Here is a 21,229-nt window from a genome sequence, read left to right as displayed (position 1 = left end):
TAATAACCCGATGTCCATGAATGCATCCTGCGTTTTTGTCTGTGCTATTCGCTTGCTACGCCGCCATGGGATGCATGCCACGTTTATTGGCAGCTTTGTCAAGTTTGAGCAGGAGGGAGTCTGTCCGACACACAGCTACAGATATCTGCTGGAGAAAAGAGATCACATTGTGTTGCAAATAATCCCTTCATGTTTTTTGAGCTGAAAAATATCTGCAGTTTGGATCACCGCTTGTCATTGAGTGGTACCAAAAATATTCCAAGCAATGTTGATGTAAACAATGTGTATAATGAATGTAGCTTACGTACAGAAAGTGGTCTGAGCCGCATCTTTGGCATCATTTTTCCTGTTCAGCTTGAGAATAAAATAGTTAAAGAATAATAAGCAGGAGTCACTGACTTCCCCTCCTGTCTCCCAGGCTGCCCGGGGGGTGGTGGTGGTATTGATAACATCCCATCCTGCAAGGCTCCACGCGTCCCCTGGGGCTCTCGGCAGCAAATGGATGAAGAGTCCCCGGACGCTCTATTGGCTCCATAGCCCAACTCTGCCGAAGAAGAAAGGAGGCAGGTACACACACACATGCCACATGTTCCCCACACCTCATTTATTCTCATTGTGCCCCCCCCCCCCTCACTGGCTGCTGAGAGCAATGATCACAGGGTGAAGGGATGGACAGTCAGGTCGTCTACCATCACATGTGCTAATGCAGCTAGCAGCCCCACTTGTTAGGAGCCCAGATGGGAGAGAAAGTCACTTCCTGGCCTTGCGTGTTCCCTCTCGTCAATCCTTTACTGATCGCCTTCATGCGCTACACACACGCACACACACACACACACAGTCGGGGTAAGACTGTGTTGTGAATGACGGTCATATGCAGAGCTGTGCTTGTCTGCAGCCACCCCCACTACCCACCCGCCCCCCATGGTGGGAGTCTTTGGGTGTCAAGAGCAAGGTCACTGAGTGAAAGCCATGCAGGCAAGTACGACCCTGCAGCTTCAAGGGCGGGGTCAAAAACCATCAAAGTTAGTCAGGTGACTTTATGGCTGCAAGGCCATGGCTTTCAATATAATAATAATAATAAAGAAATCCTACTTCATGGAAATTCACTTATCACGGTCAAGTCTGGAATCAATTAACCGTGATAAATGAGGGACTGAATGAATGAATGAATGAGTAATTAATCAAGTGTATAACGGACACTGAACGCCATTTTTTCACCACTAAAGTCTTATTGGTTTTGGTTTTTTTTTTAAAAGTTGAAGTGCAAGTTTATTTAATGCTCTGCAGATGTAAAAAACAACGTCTAAACCTCACTTCCTGTCCGCCCCTCACTCAGGGAATATGATGTAATATTTAGTTAGAAACGCATCGATGATCAAACAAACCCAACTAACAAGTCCAATTTGTGCTCTCTGTATTTGTTTTCTCATAATATGGTGGTTGCAAGTTCAATCCTTGAGCATCTCCCGCATTTAACCTGAACTATTAAGATACTACATACGTATAATATATAATACCACCAGCTGTGTTTGGTAAAAGTCCCAAAGGAGTTTATGACATAAGCATCCTGGAATTGTGATTGGATCTTATAAATATTGTAATGGAATGTTGCGGGGTTTGAATATTTGCCATAAAGTGCATACGTTTGCAGGGGTCATTTGGTGAATGCGTATGCAAGCAGATGACACAGCTCCCTGACTGTGACGCCGTTGTGGCTCCTCGGTGTGTTGCTCCATGAGCAACACACAACACGCTCATCCTGTTTTTTTCAGACCAAAAAAAACAGGATTTTTTCTTGGATTTCGAAGCAGTGTGTGATGTTTGGAGGCTCTTTTAAATATATACACTACCGCTGAAAAGTTTGGGATAACTTGGAAATCATTTTGGCCAGTCGCTTCACTGTTGATACTGATACAGCTCTCTGAAGGGAGTAGTTAACAGCATGGTAAGAGATTTTAGTTTTAGTTTAGATTTTTAGATGGCTTTTCTAATCATCTATTAGCCTTATAAAATGATAAACTTGATTAGCAGCCATACCAGGAGATTGATGCAGAGGACTGACAGTTGTTGATAGTAGGCCTCTATGCAAAAATGTACATCCTTCTTTGAAAATCATCTCAGTCATTTTAACTGTTTGTGAAATGGATACAAATGTTGAAATGCAGGAAAATTTGTTTTTCTTTGGAAAACAAAGAAATTTGCAAGTGATCCCAAACTTTTTATACATATATATATAATTAGCACTGATACACATTTGCAGCAGACCACATGTCTTATGTATATATATATATATATATATATATATATTCAACAAGTCTATTTATGCCCCAATTTTTTTTCTTAATGGCCAAATTGCAGGAGTTGATATGTCCATAAAAATGTTACTAATAGTACCAAGTTAACATGAGAGCTTTTTAAAATACACGACTCCCTCCCCACTTCAGGCTTCACATTTTACAGCCTATTATTAGTCCAAAAATTAGCATTTTTCAGCCTTTATTTTTACACATTTTTTGCCTAATGCATTTTCAAGCATAAATGAAGTAATAATGAAGTAAAATACAAATATAAGGCATTGTGGTATGTAGTATTCTACACTGGTCACTAGGTGTCAGTGACATTACTGTAATGTTGGGTGAGACACACAAGCACCCTGATCCCTGACACGAGCTACTGCTGAAGCTAAAACGTCTAAACCTCACTTCCTGTCTGCCCCTTAAGCACTGATACACATTTGCAGCAGACCACATGTCTTATTTATGTCTTATTTATCTATTTTGTCTACTAAATTGAGAAATAAGAGTGTAACGGTGACTGTAGGGGTGTTATTTCATGTCTAGAGGGCTCTGATTATGTTAATAAAATCCTATTTAGAAGGTTGTTGACAGGGTTTCTATGCTCCAAATATTAAAATATATTAAATATAAAAATAAGGAATCCTACTTTGTGGAAATTGACTCGGCATGGTTGGGTCTGGAACCAATTAAAAATGAGGGATTACCGTAAATCCAACTGCTAAACCAATTTTAATTTGGTTTTATTGGTTTAATAAACTAAAGGTGAAGGAAATCTAAGCGTTTTTTTGTTTGTTTTGTTCAATTTCATGATAATGGCTTTCCTTTTCTTTGGCGCACTGCTGTTTGCGAGACATAATGGTTTGCTGCGATGTTGTGGGAGCGAGTTCCTAATCACAGAATGTCGTAAACGGAGAACTATACTGGATTTGACATATGTGAACGCATGGTGCACCATATAGGATTTATCATTACACTCAACAGGGAGCAGAGATACACAAGCTGGACACACAAAATAGTCCTCTGATAAGAAAGTGAAATCACTTGGATGGAATTTTGTCGGATGGGAGGGAAAAAGAAGGGAAGCCATGCTTGGAAAAAACATGTTCATAATGACAGAACAAATCACAGTTCTCTTTTCCCCCCCGTGTCAATTGAAAATGGCGGATTAAGAACCAAAAGAGAAGGAAAAAAGAGACAATTTTGGAAGTCCGGCCATCTGTAGGAGCTTTCGTGCTACCTTATATTATCCCAGCCATCCACCCCTCACAGTTCCCAAGCCAGGGATGTCGGCCTAGGCCCCTGAAATGAGGTCATACGGGTCTTGGTGGATACTCTGCTGTCTGGACTTTGCTGGGATTAAAGAAGCCGGGATTGGTGGTTGGTGGCAGGGGAGCGTGATGAGTGGAAAGGTCAGGACGGAACAGTGCAGCCTCGTTGCAGGGGGATGCTTTTGGACGGCACGCCAGGCTCACAGAGTCAGACTGTCAGTCTCTGCTCTGTTGGGGGGGGGGGGGGGGGGGTGTACAGTAGATCCTCCATTTTTGCTAGCATTATGTTCCAGGACCATCGGCTAATGCTGATAATGATACTGTCCTCTGATTTTGGATCAGCATTTACAATATCAGCGACTGTTGAAATTAAATACACCCAAACAACACAACATGTCAACACACGACACACAAGGTAACCTACACGCAATACCCATGCCTATAAACACTGGTATATTTCTGCCGCAAGGCATGCTGGGTAGTTTGTGGTACTCTCTCTCCCAACATTTTGCCATAAATTTTTTCTAGATTTCAAAATACATTGTTTTATTAGTCACAGCTCATATTGTCATTGCATCTGGACTACCCAGCATGCCTAGTGGCCATTTGGAAATCATACGTTACGTGATTTATGCAATGCATTAACTTGCTGTGGATGTGTTGGTTTTGTTGCACCGTGAGCAAGTATGTTGTTCTGCTTGATGCCACCTATATCTGTTAAACGTATCAATAGGCCCTTTCGTTCAACTCCAATGACAAAACAATGACTTTTTTTACATTTTATTGCTCTGTAACCTTAAAATGGCATTCCTCCATTGAAACCTGCCTTTGAAATAACACATATCCTGTACATAGTCCAGCAAAGCTAAGTATTTGGTGTGTAAATTGTAGTCCGAATATGAGGGGAGTCGAAAACGACACTGCTGTTATTTTACTGTTTGGCACACTGAGTCAGAGCTGCTAACACTGGGGAACAATATTTTTTCAACTTTCTGTTGCATTGGATTTTTTAACTGATTCTGAATGATTTTTAGGTGCTGATTTCAAATCTGAAATTAGTTTTTCTCCATAAGCTCTAGTTTTCATGCAATTTGAGATAGTCTAAATATATGAACTTACGTAACCCAAATCTATGCATTTTGAGATTATATACATAGATTCCATTCCTGTTCCAGTTTTCAAAGGTTTGCCTTCATTAAACAATAAAGACATTGGACATGATACGAACGAGGAAGACAGTTGTGACAATGAATTGCCAGAAACTGAGTGGGAACAATCCGAGGAATGTTCTTCAGAGACTGAATCTCCCCCAGTCCCCAAGCCTCTTCACCAAACTGAACTGAATGACTTAGTTCGGGATTTAGGTCTTTCAAAGAAAGCAGCTGAGCTTTTGGCATCAAGATTACAAGGCAAAAATCTTGTTGATCACACTGTTAAAGTGTCATATTACAGAAAGCGCGACCAGCTTTTTGTGACCTTCTTTTCTGAAGACAGACAGTTTGTTTACTGCCATGATATCCCAGGTCTTCTCAAAGAACTGGGTGTTCCTCACTATGATCCAACTGAATGGCGGCTCTTTATAGACAGTTCTAAACGCAGTCTCAAGTGTGTTCTTTTGCATAATGGCAATGTTTACGGGGCAGTGCCTGTAGGTCATTCAGTTCATCTGCGGGAAGACTATGATGACATCAGAATGGTCAGGGAATTCTTAAAATATCGTGAGCACAACTGGATCATTTGTGTAGACTTGAAAATGGTAAACTTCCTTCTTGGTCAACAGAAAGGTTTCACCAAGTTTCCATGTTTCCTCTGCATGTGGGACAGTCGAGCACGAGACAGACACTGGGTCCAGAAGGACTGGCCTGTTCGTGAAACCCTTGAAGCAGGCATGCCAAATATCACACATGACCCAATTGTTGACAGAGATAGGATCATCTTTCCTCCTCTGCACATCAAACTAGGTTTGATGAAACAATTTGTCAAGGCACTGGATACCGAAGGTGAATGTTTCCAACACATAATCAGGGTTGTCGTTCGAGAAGATCAAAGCAGGTGTGTTTGATGGCCCACAGATTCGAACCCTCATTCGTGATGATCAGTTTGTTGCCAAGATGACCGCCTTGGAGAGGGCAGCATGGTTATCCTTTGTGGCAGTCGCTTAGAACTTCCTTGGAAACAACAAGGCAGAGAACTACAATGAACTTGTGAACAGAATGCTCCTCGCTTTTCGTGCTCTCAGGTGCAACATGAGCATCAAGCTTCATTTCTTGAACAGCCACCTTGACCAGTTCCCTGAAAACCTGGGGGCTGTGAGTGACGAACAAGGAGAGCGGTTCCACCAAGACCTAAAGATCATGGAAGAACGCTACCAAGGTCGCTGGGACAAAAGTATGATGGCCGACTACTGCTGGAGTATTAAACGAGATTGCCCAGATGAAGTGTTAAAGTTACAAACGCAAATTCCTGCCTGACTAAAATACTGTACTGACAGAAAGTGATAAGCGTTATTAGCTGTGATTGACTCTTATCTGAAGAACGTTGTAAATTATGCTTATCTCACGTTGCGATAAAGACTGTTTTCTGAGAAACGCTTCCAGAAAAACATATGGCACTTCTAACAATGGTGTACTTTAATCTAAAATCACATTTTAATGTTCTGTTTCTTTTGCCTTGTTAAATATACTGATTTGTGGCTGATATTGCAATATCCTATAATAATGCTCGATTTTTTTCTATTTTTAATAAAAATTAAAGATTGCATAAAATCTGTAGCTTGCAGAAAAAAACTAACTTCAGATTTGAACTCAGCACACTTAAATTGACTGAAAACAAGTCTTACTTTAAATGCAACATTTTGAGTGTTCCCCAGTGTAAACTACTTAACACACAACACGTCTCTCCAAAAACAACATGTTTATTTCTTTTATTTTACCGTACTTCAATGAAGTACTACGCTGGTTTGTGATATATTAGCATTTACACGTGAAGTAGGTGTGCTTCTTACTGGCACACTCCTCCGTGTTTGATTCATTTTTAGTATCTGGGCTGCGGATCCCGTTCAGTCAACGAGCTGCACACAATCCATGAGTGAAAAAAACACATCTTCATCTCAGCTGCTCCTCTGCTTACGTATGATTGCCGTTCCTAGACGGTGATTTTTGGTAAATGAACTCCAATGTCAATCACACGGTCCACAAAAAAGACAGTTTAGTTGTTACTGTCGCTTTAAGGGGCAGATGGTTTGCCATGCTCAACGATACTGTAGCAACATGGCTGTTGTGTGGAGTGTTGATGTTGCTGATGTTGTTTGGGCCTGTTTTGTTTGTACCAGCATGGTGAAAAATGAAAGGCTGAAACAATTTTATGCCTTTGTTATATACACTCAAGTGAAAATGTGTCGTTCATATCAACGTGCCCCCATTTTTCCTTGTTTTTTTTTTAGATTTTACAAATATTTCAGCTTTCTTCTTAAATAATCTCCATACCTTTTCTTCTTGTGACTTCATTCCCATAATATTTTAATTTCATTCCCACTTTTCTTGCAAACAATTTCGACCATTTTTTCCTTGTAATTTTGACTTTATTCCCATAATATTTTGATTTTATTCCCATAATATTTTGATTTCATTCCCATGATTTCCCCCAACCTAATTATCCATAAATTTCACCTTTATTTTGTTTTATAATATTACAGCTTAATTTTAAAAAATCATAAAGATTTCAGCTCTAAGCTACTAGAATGACTTTATTTTTCTTCATATTACAAGATTATTTGTGTAAAATTGTGACTTTTTCTCGATAGAATGCAATGTTTTTTCTTAATATTTGGACTTTGTCGTAAAAGTACTGTTTTTTTCCATTTTTGACATGTTTCTTTCAGAACTATGACGTTATTCCCATAGTATTTTGACTTTATTCTCCTCTTTCACAACCCTAATTTTCCAAAAATTACATTATTCATCATTTTGTTTTTTAATTATACAGTATTATAACTTTTAAAAAGTTTTTTCAAGTTTTTTTTTATATTCTGTCTTATTAATAGTAAAATGATGCAATGTTATTTTTTCTTGTTAGATTACAACTATTTTTTTTCCTCGTGATTACGAACCGAAATTACCGTATTTTCCGGACTATAAGTCGCACTTTTTTTCATAGGTTGGCTGTTCCTGCGACTTATAAATGAAAAAACTGTTTATGTTCCATAAACACTGTACACCTTTTCTGTTCATGTTTATATTTTGTGTAGCTGAATGACCATTGTGTTAGCATATCTTACACCTATTCAGCCTGTTTTCTATTCTGTTATTGTTAGAACTTGCCTTCCAAGAGGTAATGTCTGATCTGGTCAAATAGTCTGTTTTGGTCAAATGCGACTTATACTCCAGTGCGACTTATGTATGTTTTTTTCAACCTAATTATGCATTTTTGGCCTTGTGCGACTTATACTACCGCTCAAAAGTTTGGGACCACTTGCAAATTTCTTTGTTTTCCAAAGAAAAATAAATTTTCCTGCATTTCACAAACTATTTTTTCCATTTCACACACATTTGTATCCATTTCACAAACAATGAAAATTAATCAGATGATTTTCAAAGAAGGATGTACATTTTTGCATAGAGGCCTAAAGGCCTAAAGAAAAGCCATCTAAAAATCTAAACTAAAATTAAAATCTCTTACCATGCTGTTAACTACTCCCTTCAGAGAGCAGCACAAACTGGGTCTAATGCTACATTCACACCAACGCCGAATGTCGCGCTTTGAATCGGCGACAAATTTTTCAAAAAATCTCACGATCTCCTCAGATATGTTTATACTCTGATAAGCTCTGATACGAAATTCGTTCGTTGATGCCGATTGATCAGGATTTGTTATGCTTTAAATCACGCTTTGATACGCTTTAATACTCATTGATAAGCTTTGGTGCGCTTATCACGCTTTAAATAACGCTCTGATACGATTATCAAGCTCTCTTGTGCATTGATAGGCTCTGTTAAGCTCTGTTACGCAATGGAAAATTTCGAGATCCCGACTGCACCCCGCCTCTGATCCAGAGCATATATAAAGATGCAGCAGATCCATTGATCCTTTGGACCAAGCTCTGTTAAGCTTTCATGCACTTTGAGCAAAACTTTGATAAGCTTTGTGACGCTTTGATAAGCTTTAATACGCTCTCCCCGCTTTACGCAATTCGTGACAGATCGCCTCAAATTTTTAAACAGTTTAAAAGATTTTGGCGCTCTTGCCGAATGTCCCGAATTGCTCAAACCTTTCTTACGCTGTATTACGGTCTTTACGCTTTCATTAAGCTTTGTTACGCTTTGCTCACCGATTTAATTCGCCATCGATTCGGCGTCGGTGTGAACGTAGCATAACAAGAACAGAAAAACGCTGCACAACTGTGCAAGAAGACAAATATCTGAGAGTGTGTAGTTTAAGACAAAGACGCCTCACAGGTCGTCACCTGGCAGCTGCACTAAATAGTAGCCGTCAAACACCAGTGTCAGTATCAACAGTGAAGCGGCGACTTCAGGATGCTGGACTTCATAGCAGGACTGCCAAGAAAAAGCCCCCAAGAAATTTCCAAGTGATCCCAAACTTTTCAGCAGTAGTGTATACTCCGGAGCGACTTATAGTCCAGAAAATACGGTAAGTTTGCATACAGTATGTAAACATGGACAGTCGTAACCCGAGGACCTTCTGTAAATGTTAAAGGGAAATGTTTGGGGGAGGGGGGGACTAATTTCAAGTATCATCCCAACTCAGCTCCTCTGTCTCGCAGGCTAAAGTCTAAGCATGCAAGCACGACTGCAAAGTGGACCCATTAAAAAAATGTTCTCATTCTCTTTCTGGGACAAACTGCAAAGTGCATATTTGGAACTAAGTGCTCGGCGAGACGCCGTGTTCTCTATGTGGCAACACACTTACAGTACATTCTGTTGTTGGAAAAAAAACAAATCCACACTTAATAGGATGTCCCCTCTGCAAAGTGGGTCATAAAGTCGCTATAAAGATAAAGACTCAGAGAAAAATAAGTAAAATTCCCTGTGAATAGAGAAATAAAACATTAAAAACAGCCAGCGAAAAATAAGATTTGCAACTCATAGCTCTTATCATTCCGTAACGACATTCTGCGTCCGCATTCACTGCATTCGTGGAACATCTGAAAAAAATAAATAGATCCATAAATAAAATCCTTGCTTCGTTAGATAGGTAGGTCCAGTTTCCTTTGTCGGTACCAAGACTGGTCACTGCAGTGCGTTGTTAAAATAAAACAATTACAATTTGAGCGGTCTGCTGTTCTTGGGGTGAAGGCAACGTTCAGGTGGTCTGTTGGCACCGCCGACCTAAATGGAAGCTTTTTTCGTCGCAAACCCTCTGGCTTGTTGTTGTTCTTTCTCTTTGCCTGGCGTTCATCAAGCCCCGTCAGGTACTCCGAGTTAAAAAAAAACACACACACTGAGATCGTCCAGAGTTTGGCTGGGAGAAAGTCAAAGGCGGTGGCGGTGACCTCAAAAGCGGCCCATCCTGGCGGCGAAAAGGCTGCGTGAGCGTGGCGCGGCTGAGGTGTTGGATGAAGGCCACTTCATGAACTGGGAGGTCACTGGCAGGAGATACCTGGACAGACGGCAGCACGGATGTAATGAGAGGATTAGCGATGCGAGGAGCCACGTTTAGAGGTCAGGATGCTCGGCACTGACATCCAACCTCTCGGGTTTTCCATATTCCGTAAACGCTCCGATTATACCCAACCTTTATTTACTTAACGTTGGATGTCCCAGTTTGAAAAAAAAAATGTTGTTTTACAATATTTCACCCAGGGACCAAAGAAAGTTGTGGGTACAATTCCTGAATGTATAATAATGATCTATTAATGTATTTTTGTAAATAATTTTGGCTGTCCGAACAGATTCAGCGGTTTTACATTAACGTCCCTCGTTTATGTCGTTTAATTGGTTCCAGACCCAATCCCGATACATTTCCAAGACTTATGATTCAATGTTAATACATTTAATATTTTTGTAGTTAAAGTAAGTTTATGACTTTTGAAATATGTATTAGAGCTCTGTAGACATGAAATAACACCCCTATAGGCACCTTTACACTTGTAGCATTCACTGTACACTATACCGACTGAACTGAAAATGTCACAACAATATTTAGATTTATTCCCATAATATTTAGATTTTATTCTTATAATATTTAGATTTTATTTTTATAATATTTTGATTTTATTCCCATAATATTTTGATTTTATTCCCATAATATTTTGATTTTATTCCCATGATTTTCCCTAACCTAATTATCCATAAATTTTACACTATGCAAGAAACCTATGAGCAATGCTTGCGTTTTTAATTATTGTCTATAAAATTGTTGGATTTTCAGGGATTTCAGATGGTCACGAGCTGACAAGCTAGCAATATAAACTTAAAAAGGCAAAAATGTACCACTTCCACACGAGATGGGAGGATTTTTTTTCACACATGCCATGGCTGACAACATGACTTCATGCAGTGTTTATATTACTGATTTTATTCCCATAATATTTAGATTATATTCCCATAATATTTTGATTTTATTCCCATGATTTTTCTCAACCTAATTATCCATAAATTTCACCTTTATTTAGTTTTATCATATTACAACTTAATTTTAAAAAAAGCATAAAGAAGCATATTTTTTATTTAATATTTCAGCTTTAAGCTACTAGAATTACATTATTTTTCCGCATATTACAATATTATTTATGTAAAATTATGACTTTCTCGATAGAATCCAATGTTTTTTCTTAGTATTTGGACTTTCTTGTAAAAGTACTGTTTTTTTCCCATTTTTCTTTCAGAATTATGACGTTATTCCCATAGCATTTTGACTTTATTCTCCTGTTTCACAACCCAAATTTTCCAAAAATTACATTATTCATCATTTTGTTTTTTAATTATACAGTATTACAACTTATATTACAACTTAAATATTCTTTCCTAATAATACTAAAATGATACAATGTTATTTTTTTCCAATGAATTATTCTCGTAAGATTACGTCTTTTTCTTGTTAGATTACAAGTTTTTTCTCCTAATATTTTGAGCCTGGCCTAAAGTAGACTTTACCATACCGTTTTTAACCTTTGTTGCTGTGTGGATCTCGTTCTCGAGCAAATCTCGTATTTACTAACCAAAATTACGTTTTTAATGGGATTTCAGATGGTCACAAGCTGACAAGCTAGCAATATAAACTTAAAAATGCAAAAATGTACCACTTCCACACGAGATGGGAAGAATTTTTTTTCACACATGCAATGACTGACGACACGACTTCATGCAGTGTTTACATTACTGACGCCTAGTGACCAGAATACTACATATCACTTGTATTTCAGTGTTTTGACAAATAGGCCATAGTCTACCACGACACATCCATAATTTACTCATTAATTCATTTATTAGAAACCACAATATAGCGAGGGAACGATAACCGAATGGCAATATTGCATGGACTAGAGGATAATAATTGGAGCATTTACGGTATCAACTCTACTGTTTTATGGCCGTGTAATGTATTATTCTTCTACTCTATTATTATTCTACTCTAGAAAGAAGTACTGTATGTCCGATGTTTATAATACTAAGACCTTAACATGATCGAGAAATCCTCACCTATCATTCGGCGGCGGCACCGACGTCAGTACCTCTCTAAGACCTTCCTATGACACCTTCCACCGAGACAGAGCAGTGAGGCAGCTCCTGCTAACAGCGTTCCAGTACCTGAGAATGAAACCAGCGTCAGCTTGAAATGCCGCTCATCTGACAGGAAATGAGTCAGATATGGTTGTCAAAGCAATGTCAGATGAGATGATTCAATCCGGGCAACCTTGAACATGAGGGATATTTCTTCCAAACGGTCATTTTGGAAGAATTGCTCACATTTGAGATCTGCGACATATCAGAAATCTCCACAATCGGAGATCTTTACTTTCAGTGCGGCTTTCTTTTAGTTAAACAAACAGTCAGGAGAAATAAGTTCCTGAGGAGACGTTTCCGTCAGTCTAATGAAAGAGGGAGAAGCGGGCGCTGAGGATTACACAGTGACGGCTCTCTTTCCTCAGCAAATAGCTTTCGGACAAATTTGCTTGGCCGGTGTCTTCTAACGTCGACTGGCAAGAGTTAGGATGGATTCAAATTAACTTCACTCCATCCGACGAGTGTCCTTGAAACGGCTTCAAGTGGGCCGTAGGAATCGGTGTGGCGCTCCCTCCGCTGTCATGAACTCCACCAACATCTCACTTCAGCTTATGTAGATCGAACGTCTACGTAGAATTACAGTTTTGCTGTTTATTATAACTTTTTATGCCTGCTCGGCACCATATTGCATCACTGTCCTGTGATCAAACTAGGGATGCACGGAATCTCATTAACTCGTTCAATACCCAATACTCAACCCGAACACCCGATTCTGACAACATATTAATACGTCTTTTATGGTTTTTGCTTATGACGCTAAAACAGGTGATACTTCACTAACACATTTGGCTTCAAAGCAATTTTAAGCAATACAAATGGCCATTAGGTGGCAGGAAGTGGGAGAGTGTGGTGTGGAATCTTACGCATGGTAGGGGAATTTTAACTCATGCATAGTTCAGTCGAAAATGTCAAAAATTGTACATTCATTCATTTTCTACCGCTTGTGTTCACGAGGGTGGCAGGGGGGTGCTGGAGCCTATCCCAGTTGTCTTCGGGCAAGAGGCGGGGTACACCCTGGACTGGTGGCCAGGCAATCACAGGGCACATATAGACAAACAACCATTCACACTCACATTCATACCTATGGACAATTTGGAGTCGCTAATTAACCTAGCATGGAAGAAACCCGCGCATGCAAACTCCACTCCTCCACCTTTATTTTACCGCTGCTCAGCTAAAATCATCTACTGAAGGGTAGTCTTTGGGAAAATGGCTGCTATTGAATGCGCTGGTATTGAAACCTGGCAATTGAATAACCGCGGGAATATGCACTACTGCTCAAAAGTTTGGGATCACTGGAAATGTTTTTGGGCCAGTCTGAGATATGCCTTTTTCTTGGCAGTCCTGCTATGAAGTCCAGCATCCTGAAGTCACCACTTCACTGTTGATACTGACACTGGTGTTTGACGGCTACTATTTAGTGCAGCTGCCAGGTGACGACCTGTGAGGCGTCTTTGTCTTAAACTACACACTCTCAGATATTTGTCTTCTTGCACAGTTGTGCAGCGTTTTTCTGTCCTTGTTAGACCCAGTTTGTGCTGCTCTCTGAAGGGAGGAGTTAACAGCATGGTAAGAGATTTTAGTTTTAGTTAAGATTTTTAGATGGCTTTTCTAATCATCTATTAGCCTTATAAAATGATGTGAGGTGATTGGGGGTGGCCCCTAGACACCATACAGATAAAGCTTCCGAGTTTGCCCCCCCCCCCCCAAAAAAAAAGTATACTGTAAGTGCGGAAGCACACACCTCATTTCACCCCGGAAACATCTTTTTGGAGGTACATGTCAACCCAGGCCGACTGAACTGAAACTGAAATGAGTAAAATGCGTACCTAGACAGCAGTAAAGTGTATACGTGTATTCAATAGACGGAAAGAATCACAGCAGTGGTAGTAGTGAACATCTTCCTCTGTTACTGCCGGCTATATTTAATTGGAAACCTCATTTGTCATATTCAATGTTAGCCATCACTTTGATCACAAAGAAGATCTTGAGTGGGAGGTTGAACCTTCTGCTTTGAAACCCAAATCACCATTGCTTACCTCCATGTTTACACACTAACAGCAGTCGGGCTTTCTATGCCACCGCCATGCTGGATGGGCAGGTCGGACAAAGAGACTTGTCGTCATGAGGGATGCGGGGGGATGGGAGGTGCTACAAAAGCTGACGCAATCACAGACCGACAAGTACAAAGCGCCTTCAAGGTTATCTGCGACCGATACTAGACTCGACACCCCAATTAACCCTAATTACTTCTCAGTCCGATGAAAGCTGACAGAATCTGAAACTTCTTGTCATCATGGTGAAAATTGTCTTCAGGATGGAGACACTTCATTTCAGGCTTAACAAGGAAGTCATTAGTGGATCCATTTGGCCACTTCTTCTCATCCGCCCACACAGACTGAAGAACTCGCATGCCTGTTGACACACCCGGTTAGGGTACTCCGTGGGGGAGTGATGCTTGAAACAAGCTGGCAGGTGTGGGCAACAGCAGATAACCTACACACCCCAATGGCAAAAGCCTTTGGATGAATGCCCAAGCTCTTGGGGACTGTTTGTGTGGGGGTGGGAGCGAGTGGGGGGTTGGCGGGGTGGCGGGACATGCACCAGAGATGATTTGTAAATGTTAAACGCATTTTCCTTGTCTCTGATTTCTAATTACACAGAGTGGTTTATGAGAGTGAAGTCACTCGCCGAAGTGAATCGGGTACTTGAATCACTGGTCACCCGGGACTCAGTTAAACTCGAGTGTTAGCTGGGAGCCCGTGAGTCCATGAAACCGGAGTCTTGATCTATTACCCATGAGTCAGTGAAACCCGAGTCTTTATCTATTACCCATGAGTCAGTGAAACCCGAGTCTTTATCTATTACTCATGAGTCAGTGAAACCAGAGACTTTATCTATTACCCATGAGTCAGTGAAACCCGAGTCTTTATCTATTACCCATGAGTCTGTGAAACCCGAGTCTTTACCTATTACCCATGAGTCTGTGAAACTAGAGTCTTTATTGAGGACTCGTTAGCCGACACAATTTTAGTCTGTGTCAACCCATGAGTCAGTGACAATCCGGTCTTTGTCGAACACCCGTGAGTCTTCCTGAACTCGTTGGTCAATGAAATTCGCCACCCCAGTGAACAGTTTGTTTTGTTGAGTCTGTGATGAATCTCAGGCAGGAGGGGCACAGGAGAGTTGATTTCATCTGATACAAATGCAGTTACACAATTAACTGTTTATTTTTTTAATTAAGGTAACTGTAGCATGTGTGACAAAGTGAATGAGTTATCAGAGACAAGTAGTTGTGAGTCCCCTTGCAGTAAAAAAACAACCATTGGAATGATTCGTTCATGGCTGGCATATCTCCACTGTAAAGGACTGTATCATTGGATTAGACTCCATTTTACTTGAATGAGAGCTGGTGCTTTTGTTTTTATTAATTGCTTTTTATAATATAAATTTAGGCTTCGATCGCATTGGTAGATTCAATAACTGAGATTTTGTTATGCATCATTTAGTGTAAAATCCACCCAATATTCTTAGTTTTCTATTTTGGACTCGTCCAACAGTTTGGTGAAGGGACCTTTCTGTTGTAGTGTTGTAGTGCTGTGGTTCCATACAGGCACGTTTGGATGAGTCCGGTGTCCAAGAACCCCATCAATCATCTTTGGGATGAACTCGGCCATCGCTTTGTCATCACTCACCTCTGACTACAGTAAGGACAAAAAATCCTGTAACAATCATTCTGAGCAGAGTTGAAGCCATTATAGACCTCAGGGGACCAACTCTATTGGGTTCAATGTAAACAAATATGCCTGTTTTACTCTGACCCATTGTTTGCCTGTTTTCTCTCACACTGGGTCCCCCCCTCAATCCATCCATCGTCTTCCGCTTACGTGGGGACAGCAGTCTAAGCAGGGAAGCCCAGACTTCCCTCTCCCCGGCTAATTCGGCCATCTCTCCGGCATTCCCAGGTCAATCGAAAGACATTATTTCTCCAGTGTGTCCTGGGTCTTACCAGTCGGACGTGCCCTAAACACCGGCCCAGGGAGGCGTCCAGGAGGCATCCCGATCAGATGCCCGAGCCACCTCATCTGGCTCCTTAGCAGAGGTTCTCCTGGATAACAGTGCTTCTCACCTTATCTCTAAGGCAGAGCATTCAGAACATTCAGCAGCTTGTACCCACCATCTTCCCAAAACGCATGACCATTGATGAGGGTAGGAAGGGAGATCGACAGGTAAATGGAGAGATTTGCCTTTCGACTTGCTCCCTCTTCACCACAATGGATTGATGCCGAGTCCACTTGGGGCACCCCACCATTCTCTGGGTATGAACCATGGACTCGGATTTGGAGGTGCTGATTCTCATCCCAGCCGCTTCACCGTTTTTCCTCCAGGTTTTGTAAAAGAAGCATCTCTAAACAGTCAGACTTGATGGGAACACGCCGTCCATACAGAGTTAGGACAGAATGTGCCTGGAAGAGTTCATGCTTGGGAGAACTAGCTAGAGTTCCGCCATGTGACACAAATACTCTTTATTAATACTATTGATGTGCAAGTGAGGCCCTTTTTTAATAGAAAGTGCACTCAGGCAAAGAAGCATTGAGTGAAAAGCTGAGTTTTAGGCATGTGGCAGCAGGGTGACGCACAGCAAGCCAGGCCGAAAGGTTGCAGCATCGATAAACTCCAAACAGTCTCTCCTTCCCATCAAAAGACTTACAAACACAATTTGGAATTGATTTCATCCAGAATGGGCCCTCATTTGATTGCACATGAGAGGAAGGAGAGGAGAGCATGCTCGACTGTTCTAAGGCAGTGGGCAAGCAGAAGGCAGTGAGTTAGGGACGGTTGCTGAAAGATGGGGGGGGTTGGGGTTTAGCACAACTAAACCAAGCAAAGACCTGAATCGGGGGGCGAAGAGGCGGAGGAAGAGGAAGCGGCAGCGACAGCAGCAGGGGTGGAGCCATGGGTAGAGGCTGGTCCAGCAGCAAATGGTACGCTTTTTTTCACATATACAAACACAGAAGAAATAAGGAGAGACAGGCACGTGCATGCTTGAATAGACTCTCAAGGTTACTACACTTGTTACACACATCAGCACCCCCCCCCCTTTTGTCCTGTGAACCGAGTTCTGGGTGGATTGTTGGTGTTGAAGGAAGTACCGTACTTTCTTGTGAAACTTGGAACCCTGCCGCAATGCGCAATATGCAGCCACAAATTTGTGACAATTGTTTAAATACTGAGCCGCTCACGAGTCAGTGAGGAAACGGTAGCCCTTTCTTTAGCGGGAGCCAATCACAAGCTGACGGTGTGACAGCAGTCCAACCCACAGTGTCATTTTTCTAAGAATGCTTTACTAACACTAAATTCATCAGACAGCACCTTAACACTCAATATGTATGGCTCAAATATACAAGCATCTACAAATATGAGTTGGAAATGCAAAAACACGCTTGGTTTTCCCATAGAGCCTTCTCCATCGCTCCTCCCACCCTCTAGAGATGCCCCATTGATTCCGTGCTTGCCCTTCCCAGTTTCAAAAAACAACTAAAAACCCACCTCTTTAAATCTGTTTTTAATGTCTAATGTTTTATACCTGACTGCTGTGCCCCACTTTTACCCACGTTTTTGCTGTGTATATATGAATGAAGGTTGTATTTTATTGTTTCTTTTATTCTGTTTGCTTGCTTTTATTCAACTCCATTTTTCTGTAAAGCGTCTTTGAGTATTTTTGAAAAGCGGTATACAAATAAAATGTATTAATATTATTATTATAATGCATAGCGTATGAGCAATGCATTCATTGTGGCGCTATAATGACGTCAGCCTCCCTCAGGCCTCCGGGTCCTCTGGCTCTCTCTGGTGGACCAAAGCAGCATTGCAGCACCATCCACCATTTTCTATGCTGCTTGTCCTCCAATTAAATGGTTTGAACGAACAAATGCATTATGGGAAAACTTTTTTTCCATTTCAAACTCATATTTGTACATGTTTCTATATTTCTGAGGTATACACTTTGATTGTCAAGTTGCTGTGTGATGAGTTTGTTTGTGTGAGTCAGACTGTTTTTCAGTCAGATATCATTCAAATATAACAAACACCAGGAATTATGGCAGGGTCAAATCCTCCCCACACATCGTAACCAAACGAGAGTCGACCATGCTAACCAGTCAGCTAAAAGCGGGGGAGTGAGTTTTACTCAACATACTATCCACACGAACTGGTATCCGTTACAGAACACAAAGCCCACACACTTCTTGGGTTTTTACACTGTGGGTGCTAAGTGATAGCCTGTTAAAATATGCGTGAGAGTTATGAATCATGTAAAACGAGGCCCCGGGAAAAGAGGAGCTCTCTCTCTCTCTCTATCTCTCGCTCATAAGGTCATTTGCTGCACAGGCTCATCTGGGCTCTAATTGAATTAAGCAGGCCTCAGGGCCCCCCCCAGCTAACCTGAGCACTAATCTGTGGACCATTTTTTCCTATTAACGGCAGACCCCCACCCCCCCACTCCATGCTCTCTCCTGTGTGCTGGCCCAAAGCATGTGCACTTTAAAAGTTCACTCACTAAATCTGAGCGCCTGCTTCCTGCAGGGATGGAGCTGAAAGAGGATGATTTTTGGTGGCCTTTATTAAATCCTTATTGGGTTTTGTGATGGAGATGATGGCTTGGAGGCGCTTTGAAGGAGATGTGACAAGTGTTTCCTGGGAAATTAAAATGTTCAACATTTTCTTGACCACATTTGGATATTTGTTCATGTATTCCCTGCATTTCATGTGATATTTCAGCGCCTGATCAAAGGAGTTTCAACCCGGTTAGTGTAATCTGAATAATGAATGCTTTCAAGGAAAAGTGCGCTATGTTTTGGAATTTTGCACATCATCTACAATACTTTTATGAATCATGACCACATATCTTTACTTTCTCTGTGCATTCTAAAGAAGGAAAAACAGCTAGCATGTGGGAGCTACAGGACACACCCTAAAAATAAAATCCAAAACACGGCAAAAATGTTTGAATTTACATGACAAGAGACTCATTGCAAGTTATTGCAAATACTTGATTGCAGTTGCTGCTGCGAAGTGTGGCCAAACTAGCTATTACGTAGGGGGACAATCACTTTTTCATGCAGGGTCATCTAGGTTTGGATTTTTTCTCCCTTAATAATAAAAAGTTTCATTTAAAATCTGTTTAGTGTTATTAAATATTTCAATTCGTGCACTATTTTGGGGAATTTTGCACATCATCCACAATCCTTTTATGAATCATGACCACATATCTTTACTTTCTCTGTGCATTCTAAAGAAGGAAAAACAGCTAGCATGCGGGAGCTACGGGACACACTCTAAAAAAAAACAAAAACAAAACACGCCAAAAATGTTTGTATTTACATGACAAGAGACTCATTGCAAGTTATTGCAAATACTTGATTGCAGTTGCTGCTGCTAAGTGTGGCCAAACTAGCTATTACGTAGGGGGACGATCACTTTTTCATGCATGGTCATCTAGGTTTGGATTTTTCTCCCTTAATAAAAAGTTTCTTTTAAAATCTGTTTAGTGTTATTAAATATTTCATTTTGTTTGATCTGAAACATTTTGGATGGGGGCAAACACTTTTTCACACGGTGACGATAAATCATCGAAGTTCCTTTATAAGCTTTATTCTAGGTGAACTTTTCAAGAGTTTAGACTAGTAACGGTCTTCCCGGAGGTAAAGCTCAATATCTCGTGCCAGGATTTCTGCAACCTGAGAGCAACTAGTAGATTAGACTTCTTAAATCCTATCGAATGTATCCTTGAATCTTACCCGGCCATGGCCATGACCCATGGCGAAGTGCGTTTACAAAAATAAGCTTCACAGGACAAGGGAAACTTCACAGGGATGTTATTTTGTCCTCACCTGGTGTCGTCCCATTCCGGGCTGAGCCCAGTCAAAGAGCCCCGGGACTCGGAGACAAACTTGTAGACGACCAATAAACAGTCTCGGCACAGCTGCACCAGTCTGCGGCAGCATTGCAGTTCCTGAGGCGAAACCACCTCACTGCTCTTACTGAAGATGCTCTCCCATGATGAACTAGAGGAGGGCAGCGGAGATAAACAAACAGTTTAGTTTGCGGTTCAGGTCACATTTTAGACATATTGATTATTAGTATGGAGACGAGGAAGGCCCTGCATGGATGCGTTCAAACACTTTGACATGAACTGGAATGGAGACTGTGTTCATCAGTGACCTCACATATGTAATTCCTCAATAATAACCTAATAATAATAAATTCTTCCCAGAAGAACCCAATTCAATCCCTCAATTTCCTGTCGGTGTAATTGGCCTCTCAGCTGGCCCAAGACGTCAGGCCGTATCAGTTTATTTATTGAATATGTGGATTTTACAAAGGCTGAATTATACCCTAGTTCAGGGGTGTCCAAAGTGTGTTCAGGGAGCCATTTACGGCCTGCGGCTGTTTTTTTTGTTGGGTTTTTTTCAGTCGTACTATGAAAGGAAAATGTTGTATTCCAAGAAGAAACAAAAACCTGTGATATTACAATAATAATAATAAATGATGATAATAATAATATACAATAACAAATAACAATAACAACAATGATAATATATGATAATAATATATAATCATAATAAAATAATAATCATAATAATTTTTAAAAAATTGAAGTAAACAAAACACCGAATAATGTTGTAACTTTTGAGAACTTTTGAGTTGGGCGATATATACATCTGGATTTTTGGAAAAAAGGGTACATGCCTAGGGTAAATAAATAAAGTATTTTTTTTATTATTTATTTATAAATCTATTTTTTTAATGAAATTAATTTATGAATGTATAAATTATAAAATAATAAAATAATAATGTCTAAAATTATAAATATCATGTAAAAAGATATACAATTTCTTTTAAAATAATTTTTAAAATCCTC

The 21,229-nt window shown here is 40.4% G+C and overlaps 1 protein-coding gene across 5 annotated transcripts in view; it reads right to left on the bottom strand.

Annotated features, from left to right (window-relative positions):
• Positions 1 to 342: 342 nt before the first annotated feature.
• Positions 343 to 21,229, bottom strand: part of ttll7 (tubulin tyrosine ligase-like family, member 7) — a 108,399-nt gene continuing 87,512 nt past the window's right edge. Inside the window, exons 20-23 of one of the 5 annotated variants that reach the window (XR_009129814.1) lie at positions 20,199 to 20,372; positions 16,316 to 16,442; positions 12,223 to 12,330; positions 6,464 to 10,180 (exon numbers count right to left, since the gene is read on the bottom strand). Coding sequence is in view for 4 of the 5 variants with exons in the window: in XM_058072664.1 (XP_057928647.1) it covers positions 12,248 to 12,330; positions 17,199 to 17,296; positions 20,199 to 20,372 (355 nt within the window). In the remaining variant the exon portion in view is untranslated. Of the gene's footprint in view, positions 545 to 6,463; positions 10,181 to 12,222; positions 12,331 to 16,315; positions 16,443 to 17,198; positions 17,297 to 20,194; positions 20,373 to 21,229 lie in introns of those variants that run through there. The other 4 variants (XM_058072664.1, XM_058072665.1, XM_058072666.1 and 1 more) reach the window with 4 other exon arrangements.

The sequence above is a fragment of the Doryrhamphus excisus genome, chromosome 5 (assembly GCF_030265055.1).
Source record: "Doryrhamphus excisus isolate RoL2022-K1 chromosome 5, RoL_Dexc_1.0, whole genome shotgun sequence".
NCBI lineage: Eukaryota > Metazoa > Chordata > Actinopteri > Syngnathiformes > Syngnathidae > Doryrhamphus > Doryrhamphus excisus.
The sequence above is the reverse complement of the archived record's forward strand: the minus strand, read 5'-3'. Positions and strand labels throughout refer to the sequence as shown.